We start from the raw sequence: 16,557 nt of genomic DNA on the forward strand, positions 1-16,557 counted from the left end.
AAAGTTTCGAGTCTACTCACATGTGGAATCGGAGCCAGCTTCCGCCACATTTTTTTCTTTCCGAGTTGTAATCTGTACACTACAAGGTTGGTATCCACCCCTGTCAATATAAACACCTTGTAGAAACTTGTGGACAAACAATGGAGACTTGTCGCAAAAAAGGGAGAAAAAACAGTAGATCCTGGTGCTCACCATTGAATGATCTTTATTTGTTCTACAGAGAACATGATTCAATAATTAATTTTTCTTTGTTTTCATGGTAAATACTCAAATGTGATTGGTCGAAAAATTCTTTTCATTCTTCTATAAAAGAAAAATAAATAATGGCGCGAAAAATGTGACGTCACAATACGACAATTGACGTTGCGTATTGATTTGAGAAAAAGAATCCCATATAAAATCAGTAAAATTGTACATAAAACATGTTTTAAATTAGAAAATTATTTTCAAAAATTAATTATAAAATTTTGTTTATTTTGTTTGCAAACTTCTGTAAGAATCCGCATCGCGGATTCTTACAGAAGTTTGCAAACAAAATTTGTTTCATACCCCGATGAAACTAAAAAATAATTGACATCAATGCTTAATAAAATTTAAATTGTTGCCTCCGCTAGGGATCGAACCCGGGACCTGTGTCTCTCGCTCAACCGATCAAGCTAGAGACAATCTCTCTAGCCGAGCGGTATCTTGCGGTTTGTAGTTACCAGGGTTCGTACGTATCATCTATTATCTTCTTTAATGATCTGATAACAAGGAGAATATACATATGAAATCTAAGAGAGATATTGGAGAAGAATTAGAAATAGCAATGCTGAACTTCAACAGTCAGCCATTTTGTTTTCTAGATCAGTCTCAAAATAAATTTGGCAAAACTAGGGACCAAGGGAAACCTATATTTGAAGCTTGAGACAATGGAAACCGACATTTGAAGTTTGAGACAAAGGGAACCAACATAATTAATGAGATCTAAGAGATATCTAAGTAGAACTTTCTGTGAATTAGAAATCATAATACTAAACTTCAAATGTCCGCCATTTTGTTTTCTAGATTAGACTCAAAAATCAAATGGGCACAACTAGGGACCAAAGGTAACCTACATATGAAGTTTGAGACAAGGGGAACCTACAAATGAAATCTAAGAGATATCAAAGAAGAACTTTCTCTGAATTAGAAATAGCAATACTAAACTTACAAAACTAACCATTTATTTTCAGGATGAGGCTAAAAATCAAATGAGTACAACTAGCAACCAAGATTGGCCGCCTGGCAGCCATTTGTTTTCCTAATCAGCCTCAAAACTGAAAAGGCACAACAAGGGACTAAGGGGAACCTACATGACTTGTTTAAGAAAAATTGTTCTAGTACTTCTAAAGTAGTAGTGATAACAAGGATCGTTTACAGATGGCTGACAGACCATCTGACAATAGTGGGGTAAAAACTAAAAAAAAAAAATGAATCTTCTTCTTTTTTTTTAGATTAGGAAAAAATCATATTCAATATGATAGATGATTACAATTTATAATACTTCCATAATTTTGACAATATATGCTTTAAATAAGCCAGCTAAAGCACTCCTTTTTTTTTATCTTAACGGCACTAATAAAAAAACAACAACAAAAAAACAGTTTATATAGCCCTCTTCACGTCCCTTTTGCCAACAGATTGCCAATTGAATCGTCATTATTGACGGAATTGGCCAACAATAGAGAAGAGAAGAAGAAAGCAGTAGAATGAAGCGAACCTCCCGAGACAATGTGGTCGTTGGCGAGGGCAAGACTGCGCACGTCATGGGTATGTCTGAAGTGAGCAAGGGACTTGACCCATACTTTCCAGTCGCTGTCCTTCTGTGTGGACGTGTACTCAAACTGGACGACGGTGGAGTCCACTCCAGACGACAAAACCGACGTCTCTGTCTGAAAAAAAAAATAAATATTTTATATGTAAACTTCTGTTTGGTTTGGTTTGTTTTTGCTTAACGTCCTATTAACAGCCAGGGTCATTTCAGGACGTGCCAGGTTATGGAGGTGGAGGAAAGCCGGAGTACCCGGAGAAAAACCACCGGCCTACGGTCAGTACCTGGCAACTGCCCCACGTAGGTTTCGAACTTGCAAGCCAGTAGTGGAGGGCTAGTGTTAAAGTGTCGGGACACCTTAACCACTCGGCCAACGCAGCCCCTTTATATGTAAACAGAAATTGCAAGAAATATTGGTTTGCGACAATCACACCAATGTATATCAAGCTTTTTTTATTACTGACACCAATTCTGAAGAGAGTTATATGGTAAAAGTTTATTAGGTCAAACAGACTTGATATCAATTTCTGCTGATTATGATGTTTATTAAAATCCTGAATTTTGCTTTGCCTTACATAATTTAAAACCCTATTACACCACACTTATACCCAAAATTTGTCAAAAGGTTTTAACATTTTGGGTATAACTGAAATTTGGTGTAAACAAGTTTTATTTTATGCACTGTAACCAGGTAAACAAGCATGCTGGGTTATTGCTAAAGCAATACATGTCCCCTAACGACCCCACTAAAAATAGTCACAGTGACCTTAATCTTGACCAAAAAATCCTGAAACTCTAACTTGATCTGTAGTTGCTTATAATGAAGTTGTATACCAATTTTCACCAACATAACTTGAAGCATGGTTAAGAGAAGTGTGGAAAATTGAGTGGACTGACGGACGGACGGACAGATGGGGAGGAAACCTATGAGTCCCCCCTCAGTAGAGGACTAATTATCAAAAAAATCTTCATTTAATCCAATAATCCTTAATAAGCTAAGGAACACTGATGTAACTAAGGCTAGATCACTCACCTTGTCTACACACAGACAGAAGACATCCGCCTTATGGCTGAGGAAGGACTGCAATATAAATCATTTCCAAGTGAGAACAATTTCAAATTTAGTAGCAGATATAGCACACGACAGTATAGTAAAATTTACCATACATTGAATTTAGCAAATCAATTGTACACAACATAGTGTCGACTGACTTGTCACCATATAATTAAACTCAATTGTTTCTATATATTGGTACATTTGGATAAAAGGTTTTTTTCGTATTAACCAAAAAATGTTCAGTGAACGAACTGGTAACAAATACTGACTACTGTACAATTTATTTGACATAAAACGGCATAACGGCAACTCCTTCATTGATCTATTTACGAGCTACCCTACTTCAGCATTGAACATAAAATAGTCATTGAGACTTTGATCCATTATGAATTATCAATACACATCATATAATCTGAAAGTCGTCTTATTCTGTGACTGTGGCATATTCAAATTTCAGTGCAAAACCAAATTAAAACATATTAGGGGTTACCAGTATGATGACTTAGCACACCAAAAATGGTTGCTATAGAAACAAATATAGATAAACTACAATTGGCGCAATCATAATTTAGCGGAATACTTCAAGCGCAACAAAAGACTATAATAAGATTACCGCTAAAAAAATATGTTTACAGAAGTGTAAAAGCAACCTCTCCTATTCTATTACTTTTTTACAAAAGATAACATCAATTTCAAAACACAATAGAGCAATATGAGATTACATAACAACATTAACATTCTCTGATGATACAACTAGTGATGCACCAAGTTTCAGGTGAACACTTCGAGCTGTTGTTTCTTAATCACAAAATTTTCTGAAAGTTTACATAAATTTCAATGATTTAGAGAGTTGTATAAATGTATTTGACTTGATTGACCTTACCTTAATCAAGGTGCCTTGTTCCCCATTCCAGAAAGAAGTTTTCCCACGGGAGTCTCCACTCACAATGGTCATGTCACTGAAACAAAACGAGAACATATTTGTACTTATTATTTTGGATGATTGGATTGCATGCTCCATATTTCCAACAAGAGAACTCAGTTTAATTTGCTATAATTTGTTTTATAATTCTAGTAAAAGTTATTAATCTAAATGTATATTGATCATTTCTGCAATATAAGATTCTAATTAATGTTTTAAATAAGAAATTGTGATTTCTTAATAATCGAAGAGGAACATCTGACACCTGTGACAGATGAGTCACTTCTGAGTAAAATTTTACCTGTAATTTTTAAATGATTACAAACCTTGTGATTGCCAAACACCATACAATGGTTTCCTTGTTTTTCTCCTGCCGTCCAAGAGTGAGGCGTTGGTAAGCATGGCCAGAGCGTACACTCCATAGTCGGATATTGTCAATTCCACCTGTAACTATGGTTTCTCCTGCAGAGTGCCAAGCTATACACAGTATGCGACCTAAAATGACAGAAACATGAATTTAAAAATCTGAGAGATACATCCTTATGTCACATAAATGTAGCATACATTCTTAAGTCTCCATGTCACAGTAAGGTAACATACATCCTTAAGTCTCCATGTCACAGTAAGGTAGCATACATCCTTAACTCTCCATTTCACAGTAAGGTAGCATACACCTTAAGTCTCCATGTCACAGTAAGGTAGCATACAGCCTTAAGTCTGCATGTCACAGTAAGGTAGCATACATCCTTAAGTCTCCATGTCACAGTAAGGTAGCATACAGCCTTAAGTCACCATGTCACAATAAGGTAGCATACAGCCTTAAGTTACTGATAGTATACTCACTTTCTTGTTTGTCAAAAGATCTCTTGAATTCCAGGGTGTTGTTTTCTGTGTCAAAGATTACCACACAGCCATCTTCTGTTCCCGCCTAAAAAACAAACAAATTTACAAACTTCAAAGGAAACAAACTCAACTTTAGGTCATGTATACCGAACTATATATTATTACTTAATTACTGGTAGATAATATAACATAACTACTGGTAGATAATATAACATAACTACTGGTAGATAATATAACATAACTACTGGTAGATAATATAACATAACTACTGGTAGATAATATAACATAACTACTGGTAGATAATATAACATAATTACTGGTAGATAATATAACATAACTACTGGTAGATAATATAACATAACTACTGGTAGATAATATAACATAATTACTGGTAGATAATATAACATAACTACTGGTAGATAATATAACATAACTACTGGTAGATAATATAACATAACTACTGGTAGATAATATAACATAACTACTGGTAGATAATATAACATAACTACTGGTAGATAATATAACATAACTACTGGTAGATAATATAACATAACTACTGGTAGATAATATAACATAACTACTGGTAGATAATATAACATAACTACTGGTAGATAATATAACATAACTACTGGTAGATAATATAACATAACTACTGGTAGATAATATAACATAAATAATTACTGGTAGATAAAATAACATAAATAATTACTGGTAGATAAAATAACATAAATAATTACTGGTAGATAATATAACATAAATAATTACTGGTAGATAAAATAACATAAATAATTACTGGTAGATAAAATAACATAAATAATTACTGGTAGATAAAATAACATAAATAATTACTGGTAGATAAAATAACATAAATAATTACTGGTAGATAAAATAACATAAATAATTACTGGTAGATAAAATAACATAAATAATTACTGGTAGATAAAATAACATAAATAATTACTGGTAGATAAAATAACTTTTACTGGTAGATAAAATAACATAATTAATTACTGGTAGATAATATAACCTAATTACTGGTAGATGATATAACATAATTAATTACTGGTAGATGATATAACATAATTAATTACTGGTAGATGATATAACATAATTAATTACTGGTAGATAATATAACATAGATTAAACCTCAATGTAACATTAACTGTACTTTAGACAATGCATTCTATTTTATCTATAAAAGTCAGATCTTGTTACAAGGGCATTTGACAGGGAGTTGACCTATCAGAACACTGCCCTTCACAGGGAGTTGACCTATCAGAACACTGCCCTTTACAGGGAGTTGACCAATCAGAACACTGCCCTTTACAGGGAGTTGACCAATCAGAACACTGCCCTTCACAGGGAGTTGACCTATCAGAACACTGTCCTTTACAGGGAGTTGACCAATCAGAACACTGCCCTTTACAGGTTGTTGACCAATCAGAACACTGCCCTTTACAGGGAGTTGACCATTCAGAACACTGCACTTTTGCAACAAATGCAAATAATACAACAGATAATTTCAGAAGTACAGTGTACACTTACTGCGAGGAATGTTCCTGTGGGATCCGATGTGAGACACCAGATAGGTCCAGCATTAGATGTAGCGATAGCCTGAAAAAAAAATCATCAATACAATGTACACTGTATGTGTTAAGTATATATTTCCGTTTTATATTTAAGGTTTGTGATTTTTGCGATGACCTGAAAATAATCATCAACATAATGTATTATAGAACCTCCATTTTGTGATATTTTAGGTTTGTGATCGATACTTCATTTAAGCATTCTCACTCTAATTTTCATTTAGGCATTCTCTAGACCATTTTTTCGGTAATTGGGGGGACGTTTCTTGAAGAAATTAACTGTATATATAAATTTTGTAATAAACCAACCTTAGGCTGGAGTCGCAGAAGGTCAAATTCTGTGATGTATCCGTCCAGTCCAGCTGTAAAGAGACGCTCACCCTGCCAGCAGAGAGCTTCAATAGATTTGCCTTCTACCCCTGGTATCATCTGTAACCATGAACAACATGTAATCAGCCACTACTACGGCTATCTATTATCTAACTCTTATGATGCAGATAGCAAATTCAGATCTGACAATAAAAGACTTACGAGACAGCTTCAATTCAACATTAAAACAAATAAATCTAACGTTTTGGTAGTAAGATCAAAGCATGTGTATATATTTTGTGTAATGATGCTTTTATCAGACATGAAAAAAATTAACCATATTCATGCATTCTAATTCAGATCACACTGTTGTAGTTCTAATATATCGTCCAGTAGTTAAATCTAACGTTCAAAGTTGGAATGATTACCAATTGGCTGACAGTTGTAATTTAATAAAATAATTCCGTCATAGTAAATTTGTTAGTATCATGATAAAAAATGGGTTAATATTACTGATGTTTGCAAAAATAAACCAAGAGAAAAAAATTATGTGGATGCCAGATGTTTTACATTACACATACCTTCTCCTGAAACCAATGGTCTCTAGAACTCCACAACTCCAGCGTTCCATCAGACCTGTCCAGATAGGAAGAGTGGTATAACATCATACAATGTACCACATAAATACATGGACTACGTGTTATCTGTCCAGATAGGAATAGTGGTATAACATCATACAATGTACCACATAAATACATGGACTATGTGTTATCTGTCCAGATAGGAATAGTGGTATATAACATCATACAATGTACCACATAAATACATGGACTACATGTTATCTGTCCAGATAGGAATAGTGGTATATAACATCATACAATTTACCACATAAATATATGGACTATTATATATGTTATCTGTCCGGATAGGAATAGTGGTATTACATCATACAATGTACCACATAAATACATGGACTACATTATCTGTCCAGATAGGAAAAGTGGTATTACATGTACAGTCAAACTTGTAATAGCGGACACCCTTATATAGCGGACACCTGTCCATAACGGACACTTCCAGGAATCCCCAATGAAAATCACTATATAAATATCATGTATATAGCGGACACCTTCCTAATGCGGACAGCGGGCACTTATTGTTGTCCGTAAAGTTGTTTAAAATTCCGTATAACGGACACGTGAAACCATAGCTGTGTTGATATTTGTGTGTAAAACGTTTCTAAATAACAAGCAGAGCCTTAATTACTCAATTCCCCTGGCAGCAATGCTAACTTAGGAAGCCACTTCATCAGTCACTAATTGTCCTGTTACCTGTAAGTTGCTGTAACAATGGGCAGTAATTACAAGAGAGTGACTGATCGCCATCGGCAGAGGTGTTTGTTTACTCAACCTCACCGGTGATAGCTAAGCTTAGCCATTCAACCATAGCCTAGACAACAAGAATGGTCAGGTGGTAATTAAATCATTATCAAGACCAACAAAAGAGGGACAAAGCAATAGTTATGTTTGTCATAATTGTTTTACTTACAAAATCAACCGTACGCAAATCTGACAGCACATGGTTGTCAGCCGCCATTTTCTCACACTCGGAACTCCTCGGAATATGACTACGTAACATATGAAGAACAGCTGAAGAGTTCCGAGTGTCTTTGTATACACTATACTAATTGACTGAACCAGAAAACGGTATTTATTAAATTAAATCCCTACATGGATTTCAGAAAATAGGTTTCAAATAAATGCTGAGGGATTATAATTATCAGAGGAAAATGCTCTTTCATTTATAAAGAGTTAATTTTGTAATAGAAAAGATATTTCAAGCATATTTATTTTCCAAAATATTGAGGATTAATGAAAATTGTTTTACTATGATAAGAATTATCTTTACTTTTTTTACAATGTTGAGTATTTGTCTGAATAGATATTCAGTATAGTATGATATTGGGAAGATTTTTTTAGAAACTATAGGCTTAATATAAATTATTAAAAATATCAGCTCTAATTTTTGTGTCAGATGAATGATTGAAAATTAATTAATTAGGCATTTATCTTTAATTATTTGTCTTTTATTCATTTGTTTAAATATAATAAATCAGGAGACATATAGTGTACTATGAACAGACTTTGGTTTGTTTCTTCCTTCATAAGGGACATAACTCGTTGAACCTCTATATAAAGGACACCTCTCTATAAAGGACACTTTTGCCTTGTCCCTTAGGTGTCCTTTATAGACAGGTTCGACTGTACATCATACAATGTACCACAAAAATATATGGACTATGTTATCTACAAAAATAGTTTACTAAACCTCTGAACAGGATCCAAATGAATCAGGAATATTTGTTACTAGATTTACCATATAATAGTTTGGTTGAGTAACATTGGAGTCCAAGCATATTTAGATAAACCGAGAAATTTTACAGAAGCACATTTCTGTAATTTCACTGACCTTGACACAGCAAGTTTCTCTGTAACATTGTTGTAGGCGATACAGTGGATGGCCTTGGGTTGGTACTCAAAGAATCGGATATGGTGAACTCGGAACTCTCCCATCATATACTTAATATACGGTCCGGTGTTGTCACATGTTGTACCTGTTAAAGTATATATACAAATTATGTTAAAATATACAGCATACATATTGTACATCTTACTTTCATTAGTAGGTAATAGATACATTTATACAAATTCTTCTCTAGAACATGTATTAGGGCCTATATATAGTGCAAGTCGTGTATGATAAAATTTGCCTACACATTGTTAAAACATGTATAACAGGAGAGGAAAAATGCAACAACCAGACCTGGATTCAAAAGCGAGACCTCTGAACTATAGACAGATGCTCTAACCATTTGAGCTACCTGACCCGCTGTTCAGCCCCAGTCCAGTTCTGCTCCATGTATGTCAACCTGGTAAATACTGGCCACAATGTACGTACTACTCCAAAGGCTATAGAGAGCTCTTCTCTTTAGCTCTAATGGTTGATCATAAGACTAGTAAGTCAGAGGTCCATATCATGCACCCTGTTACATTGGCACCAATGTATATATATATATATACGTAGGGACTTGGGAATTATACTCGGTGTTGTTTATGAAAGTATCCCTAGCCTGTAACCAATGAAAACTCAAGAATAAGTCCTTTCCTGGAGTGGAGGGGAATATATATGTAAGTAATTTAAATCAATGCCTCCACAGGGGATAAAACCAAGGACCTATAGCTGTCTCATCAGTATTGTAGTGTAAATCGGGGGAGTTATCTCCCTTGGTTGGAACTTATTCCGCACGTGAGTTAGTATATAATCCCGCGGGGTGTCAGAGAGCGGCCTCTTTGATCATGAACCCCGCAATGTATACATAGAGCCACTACACGTGAGTACTTGTCACCGCATTGTTTGGGTTTTGGGAAACGGGAGCATTCATTTATCTTTTAGAGAAGGCTGGTGATAAACCATACCAGTTTTCTCTACAGTATCTCATGCAGTATATTGAATGCGGCTACATGTACAGTAATCCAGGTAAATACTAGCTGCAATAAACCGCTCAGCTAGAAAGATCTTTTTTTAGCTTGATCTGTTTAGCATAAGACTACTGAGATAGAGGTCCTTGGTTTTATCCCTTGCGGAGGCAGCGATTTAAATTTAATTTATATATATATCCTGGTCTTTGTTACACTGGCAAAGCTCTTCTGACCATAAAATGCGTATAAGCTATATATTTACAATCACTCCTATACCCTTTGAACTTTAAAATCATATCCCCCAGGAATAGTCTCGCACCCCAAGTAGAGATAGTCATGTTTGAAATCTTGTTTCCTACCTGTCGAGATCTAAAATCAAATTACTTAAATCTTGAAATATGCACACAAACATGTCAAAGAAGCAATTCTCTTCAAAAGGTGTACCATTTCTATTTTTGTTTTGACTGAGGAGGTAAATATATTTGGCAAATTTGAGATAAGATTAATAAATGCTGGACGCATGCAAAATGTATGTCTCTATGTCCATATCTACAAAATTATGGCTATGAGTATGAAATTGATCATTACATAAAGTGTGTTTACTTGTAATTGTAATCATTGGTTAATTCAATTATATTATTCAGGAATATAAACAAAATACTAAATCATATTCCTGCTCATTTTTATGCCTTACAGTGGTTGTATGCCGTTGTGAAGTGACTGAACTCAGAAATGTGTGAACTTCGATTTTAACATGCTCCACCTGATTCATGCTCATTGAGTGTAATATTAATTCTAGCCAACAACTACCACAACAAGTTATAAACTGAAATACACTTAACTCACTGTGTTATGGATACTTACTTCTACGAAGGAAATTACAAAATCTCTCTAAAAGCACTAGTTTTTACAAAAACACGTTGTTTTCTTTTTCCATGTGGAAGTCGCCATATTGTAGCACCGCACAAAATAGTTCATACTAATCCAAAACCGTAAATCCCCGGAAGTGACAAATCCGGATTTCTCTTCGTCGACAACGATTTGAGTTACCAGAAAAGGCCAAAATTATGATATTCTATGAATATTTTGCAACTAAAAGGTCAAAGTCCAGAGTTATTTTTCTTCTTATTTTTTCAAGGGAATACGTCATAGTATGGGGCACCGCTTTACTAATAATAGATTTTACCATTCATTCATTATTTTATTTTATTTTATTTTACTTTATTTTTATCTAGAATTATTTTGTGATATGCGCATGGCGGTGCTTTCATGCAGATGGTTTACACCCTATACTACATGCAGTACTCCTCCCCAGAGGCCAAGGCGAATACAGAAAGAATTCACACGAGAATGGGAATACAACCTACAACCTAAACAGGGAATACTGATAATAACCGTTTAAATCATTATTATCACATTGTGTGAGGCTAATTCCTATTTTTTCTTAAAATGAGGAAAACACTTAAATATGTCCGGGACAACAAATTGTCAGCATAGGCGTTTTTTTAAGGCTATAAAAAATTTCCTCATCAAAAAAAAAAAAAAAAGGGCGGGGGGGGGGGGGGGGGGGGGGGGGCTAAATTCTCCTAATTTTCTTCTGTTTATCTCATACCATTCCCTCTTACAACACATATTTATTTTATACAATTCAGATTATCTTTTTTTATACTTAACAGATTATATTTTTAAATATGTCTCAAGTACACGTATTTGCTTTTTTTGTAGTTAGACGTACATGTAAAGCCATTTCAGGTAAACGTAGATTTCAATTGGTTCCACGAGGAAAAGGGGTATCTGAAAGCTCTTTTACACATGTCAGACAATCTAACAGCTGTATTCAGATACGTGCTGAATGTAAACTATATAGCATTGTTAGATCTCCTATCCCTTAAAATGTATTATCTAATATAAGATATGTTATCACGATAATATGCCGAAACACAATACAACGTAAAATTATAATTTAACTCATTCCATTATAACAATTATACACAACGAGATTTTTTTTTTCAAATGTGTGTGGTTTTTTTGGCACAAATTGCATGAAAAAATCTGATACTTTCACAATTAAGAAAAGTAAAATAAACGCCTATATCATCTATTGTTAAACGTACGTGTAGTGAATGAGCGAATAGTGAAAATTGGAGATAATATCTCATTTACATATTTAAATTGCTCATTTAAATATGATTTAAAATTTTGGCATAGTAACATTTAATTTTTTTTCTGGGGTCTGATCTAGCCCACCATCCTCCCTTTGGTGCAATTCCTATAAAGGACTACTTACAACCGGAAACCAGGGTGAAGTCTGATTTACATATTTGTTACTGTTAATCTTAAAATGAATTATAAAACATTAACCAAAAGAACAGGTCCGGAGTTATATATGCGCATAGAGTACAAAATTCACTATTGGAATTTTCCTCACTACATGACAGTTGGTAAGATACAGAAATGAATCAATACTTTTAAGGAAATCGTTTGCTTTCAAACGTTAGGTGAACGTTACTATACGTATGCTTAGGAATGTTATTGAATATAATGAAACACAGCTTTCTGAACGCAGATAGACACGGAAATCTAATTATCAAATGTACAGATTTTGATATTATATATGTACCCTTTGTCTGATCTTCAATGAAATTAGTAAATTGATGTATTTTTAAATCATTAGGTTTGCACACCAACGCTGTCACGAATGTTTTGCCTTATATATCAAGACTGCTAAATAGTGGGATTAACGTCTCCAAACGAGACCAAGTGTGGTTTTCCTGGCTTGCCTGGGTTGTCACATGAGCATAGTTCCCTGGTATTTAAGCTTCTGAACTCTGACCCCTATCTGAGAGAGTGTCCTAGGCTCGGCTATAACCGGAACAAGGACATTAATCCTCGTCAATCAACCCCTCTCTGAGTATAATGATAATCGTTATAATTCCAACTTTTAACTTAACTCTAGAACACATGTCGTGCTATGTTATGACCACCAGTACAGTTGAAAGATTCATTTATATTAAATTCAATTCGACTTTACTGGAACTTTTATAACTACAACTGTATTTTTATATATAAATGTATTTTACCTACACATGCCGTCATGAAAACATCACCCATTGTAGCAATGATCATCCCAAAACGTCGTGTTACGGTAACGCGACTTAAATACAATGTTGATCTCAGGTTTTTGGACTTGATTTCTTTCTTTTACAGCCCTTCCCACAGGAAAGGTATTGCTTTGCCCAATGGACTATGGTTATGTACGTATGGTTATTGAACACATATTCGGACATTATGTAAACGTGTTCCAAGCGTGCAAAATAAGGTAAAGTCAACACAAATCATCATTCTAAATGCTGTACAAGTCTCGTCGTTTCAAGAAAACAGGACAACGTAACTATTCTGACATCGTTAAATGACGGACTTAAATTGTCCAAACACTTAACTGTATATCATAATACGGTACTCATTCACCCCTCATTTCATTTCTCTGCATACACATACAAAATAACTTAGCTACGCGCATGGTATTGTCACCAAAATGATTCAACCTGATATCATTTTGTTATCTGTGCTGAAACACCTTAGTTCGTTCATTTATTTCATCAGCAGTTTTATATTATTAACACCAGCATTTAAACTATGCCGTTTATCTTTTTTAAAGATATTTCTTGTTTTTTTTTTGGTTTTTTTTGTTGTTTTTTTATCCTAAACCTTACTATTTTTTCGTACATATTGGGTGTACCTGTAGTACAGTGTACCTATATATGAACATTTTTTATGCAAAAAAAAATCAATCTTTAGATACACTACATACCCTACATATGCCACTCTAGCCATCTAGAGGAAATTCTTTACGGAAATATTGAAAAAGAGACCAAATGCAAGCGGAATATTTAAGGAAGAATTTTGTCAGATGTCTGGATGATTGTTTTATAATCTGGCAGTCAGATAAAGATATAGACCTTTTTTTCGGGAACTTAATATGTTACATCCTGATATACAATATACCATGGAGTGTAGTTCAGTGAAACTTGCATTTCTAGATATATACGTACCAATTGAAAATGGTAAAATCGTAACTGACTTATACTGTAAGACCACTGATTCACATAATTAGCTTGATTTTTTTTTTCAAATCATGCTAAGCATATCAAGCTTAATATTCCATTCAGTCTAGCTTCCCGCTTGATATCGATTGTCAGTGATGAAAACACTCGAAGTAAACGCTTTGAGAATTTAATCCATTATCTACGAAATCAACATTATCCGCATGAAATTATAGACCACGGGATAGCAAGAGCTAAGAAAGAGGGAGCAATTCAGTTACACACACAGGAGAAGCTAGGTTCCTGTAATATTATTCCTTTTGTAAGTACATACAACCCAAGCAATTATATATTTCCTATTGTTAGAGGTAGCGAGGATTTTTTGAAAAACAGCGAAAGAATGAAATCTATACTCAATAAAAAGAAAATCATAAATTGTAAACGTCAACCAAAAAATCTTAAGCGTATCTTATGTGCTTCATTTGATTCTGAAGTAAGAGAAACATCTGTCACAAAATGTATGCAAAAGCGATGTAAAACATGCGATATTATTATAGACTGTCAAAGTTATACATTCAAAAATGGTTTTCATTTCAAAATTAAAACTGATATGAATTGTACTTCAAAAATTGTTATATATGCTCTAATATGCAGTAAATGATTTTTATATTGGTCAGACTGGCATGGAATTACGAAAACGTATGACCTTACACCGCCAGCAAACAAGAACGGAACACTTGCGATATTTGACTGTTAACGAACACTGCCATGTATGTGATGATGACAATTTTTTTGTTTTGCCAATTTACCAAATGTCCAACTCTGATGTATTACAAAGAGAGAACGTATTTCATACAATTAATGAAACCAATGGTAAATTCTGAACGGGATAGCACAAAATAAATTATGTATACAATGGTTTTCTCAGTAACTTTCCGAATGACTACATGTACATGTATACATGTATATTATCTTGTACATTTTGTATGTACTGTTCAAGGTGTCATTATTAGTTATTAGCAGTTATTCTTTCCCCTATCGCACTATGTCTGGATATTCTGGTATTTTCGGATTAGGCTTGAAGCTGCTTGCCGCTGGCGCGGGGGCTATGTCCATAACAGGATAAAAAAATCGTACCTTTACCGCTGTGTCAGAAACACAAAGAAAATCTCTTTGACTACCGTTAAAAATGTCTATGTGTTTACTCTCTCAATACTCGGTATTCTAAACAAAAAACTAAAAAAACTAAAAAATACAAAAAAAAAAAAAAAAAACGATGACAATCAAAGCATCATAATTTATTTTAGTTATATGTACGTACTTACATACCCGCGTATTTTAGTTATATGTACGTACTTACATACCCGCGTATTTTAGTTATATGTACGTACTTACATACCCGCGTATTTTAGTTATATGTACGTACTTACATACCCGCGTATTTTAGTTATATGTACGTACTTACATACCCGCGTATTTTAGTTATATGTACGTACTTACATACCCGCGTATTTTAGTTATATGTACGTACTTACATACCCGTGTATTTTAGTTATATGTACGTACTTGCATACCCGCGTATTTTAGTTATATGTACGTACTTGCATACCCGTGTATTTTAGTTATATGTACGTACTTACATACCCGCGTATTTTAGTTATATGTACGTACTTACATACCCGCGTATTTTAGTTATATGTACGTACTTACATACCCGCGTATTTTAGTTATATGTACGTACTTACATACCCGTGTATTTTAGTTATATGTACGTACTTGCATACCCGCGTATTTTAGTTATATGTACGTACTTACATACCCGCGTATTTTAGTTATATGTACGTACTTACATACCCGCGTATTTTAGTTATATGTACGTACTTACATACCCGTGTATTTTAGTTATATGTACGTACTTGCGTACCCGTGTATTTTAGTTATATGTACGTACTTGCGTACCCGTGTATTTTAGTTATATGTAGGTACTTGCGTACCCGCGTATTGGAAGCTACGCCACTGATAGATGATATTTCAGCAACTGAAGTAATTGTAAACACTCTTGTTTTTATTGTCATAGGATACAGTGTGTGGTGACAACAGTAATGGTTAATACACAAAATCCGTGACAGACCCAGAAACATTTATCAATGATACAACACTGCCACGTACATATACAGAAGTGTTTCGCTACCACCGGCTCAAGAATTGTTTCGAGCTCAGGAATGTTTGAACATCTACAGTCTCTGTTTGAGGAATGCGCAGTTTTCGATGCGATGTTATGATTCAAGAATTTGATTTCAAATGTTCCATTTCCCTGATGACGTTTTGGAGAAGTCAATTTTTTCTTTACCCAACAACAGAAGGAAACCATTATCTGATAAGCATTAGATAATAACAAGGTATGTATATATACGTGTGATAAGTCTGTAAAGTAATGACGAAAAAAGACATAAAACAATATACAATATACCTTTTACGCTCGGACGCCAAGCATGACTCGCAATACTTCATTGGGGGTGTTTCTCG

The 16,557-nt window shown here is 34.2% G+C and overlaps 1 protein-coding gene across 1 annotated transcript in view; it reads right to left on the reverse strand.

Annotated features, from left to right (window-relative positions):
* Nucleotides 1–10,958, reverse strand: part of LOC117338343 (U3 small nucleolar RNA-associated protein 4 homolog) — a 30,254-nt gene extending 19,296 nt beyond the window's left edge. The window contains exons 1-11 of the mRNA XM_033899653.1: nucleotides 10,853–10,958; nucleotides 8,979–9,123; nucleotides 7,091–7,145; nucleotides 6,510–6,629; nucleotides 6,160–6,228; nucleotides 4,615–4,699; nucleotides 4,098–4,266; nucleotides 3,733–3,808; nucleotides 2,826–2,873; nucleotides 1,742–1,913; nucleotides 21–100 (exon numbers count right to left, since the gene is read on the reverse strand). Of these exons, the coding sequence (XP_033755544.1) occupies nucleotides 21–100; nucleotides 1,742–1,913; nucleotides 2,826–2,873; nucleotides 3,733–3,808; nucleotides 4,098–4,266; nucleotides 4,615–4,699; nucleotides 6,160–6,228; nucleotides 6,510–6,629; nucleotides 7,091–7,145; nucleotides 8,979–9,085 (981 nt within the window). The 5' untranslated portion in view covers nucleotides 9,086–9,123; nucleotides 10,853–10,958. The remainder of the gene's footprint in view (nucleotides 1–20; nucleotides 101–1,741; nucleotides 1,914–2,825; nucleotides 2,874–3,732; nucleotides 3,809–4,097; nucleotides 4,267–4,614; nucleotides 4,700–6,159; nucleotides 6,229–6,509; nucleotides 6,630–7,090; nucleotides 7,146–8,978; nucleotides 9,124–10,852) is intronic.
* Nucleotides 10,959–16,557: the final 5,599 nt, after the last annotated feature.

The sequence above is a fragment of the Pecten maximus genome, chromosome 11 (assembly GCF_902652985.1).
Source record: "Pecten maximus chromosome 11, xPecMax1.1, whole genome shotgun sequence".
Lineage (NCBI taxonomy): Eukaryota > Metazoa > Mollusca > Bivalvia > Pectinida > Pectinidae > Pecten > Pecten maximus.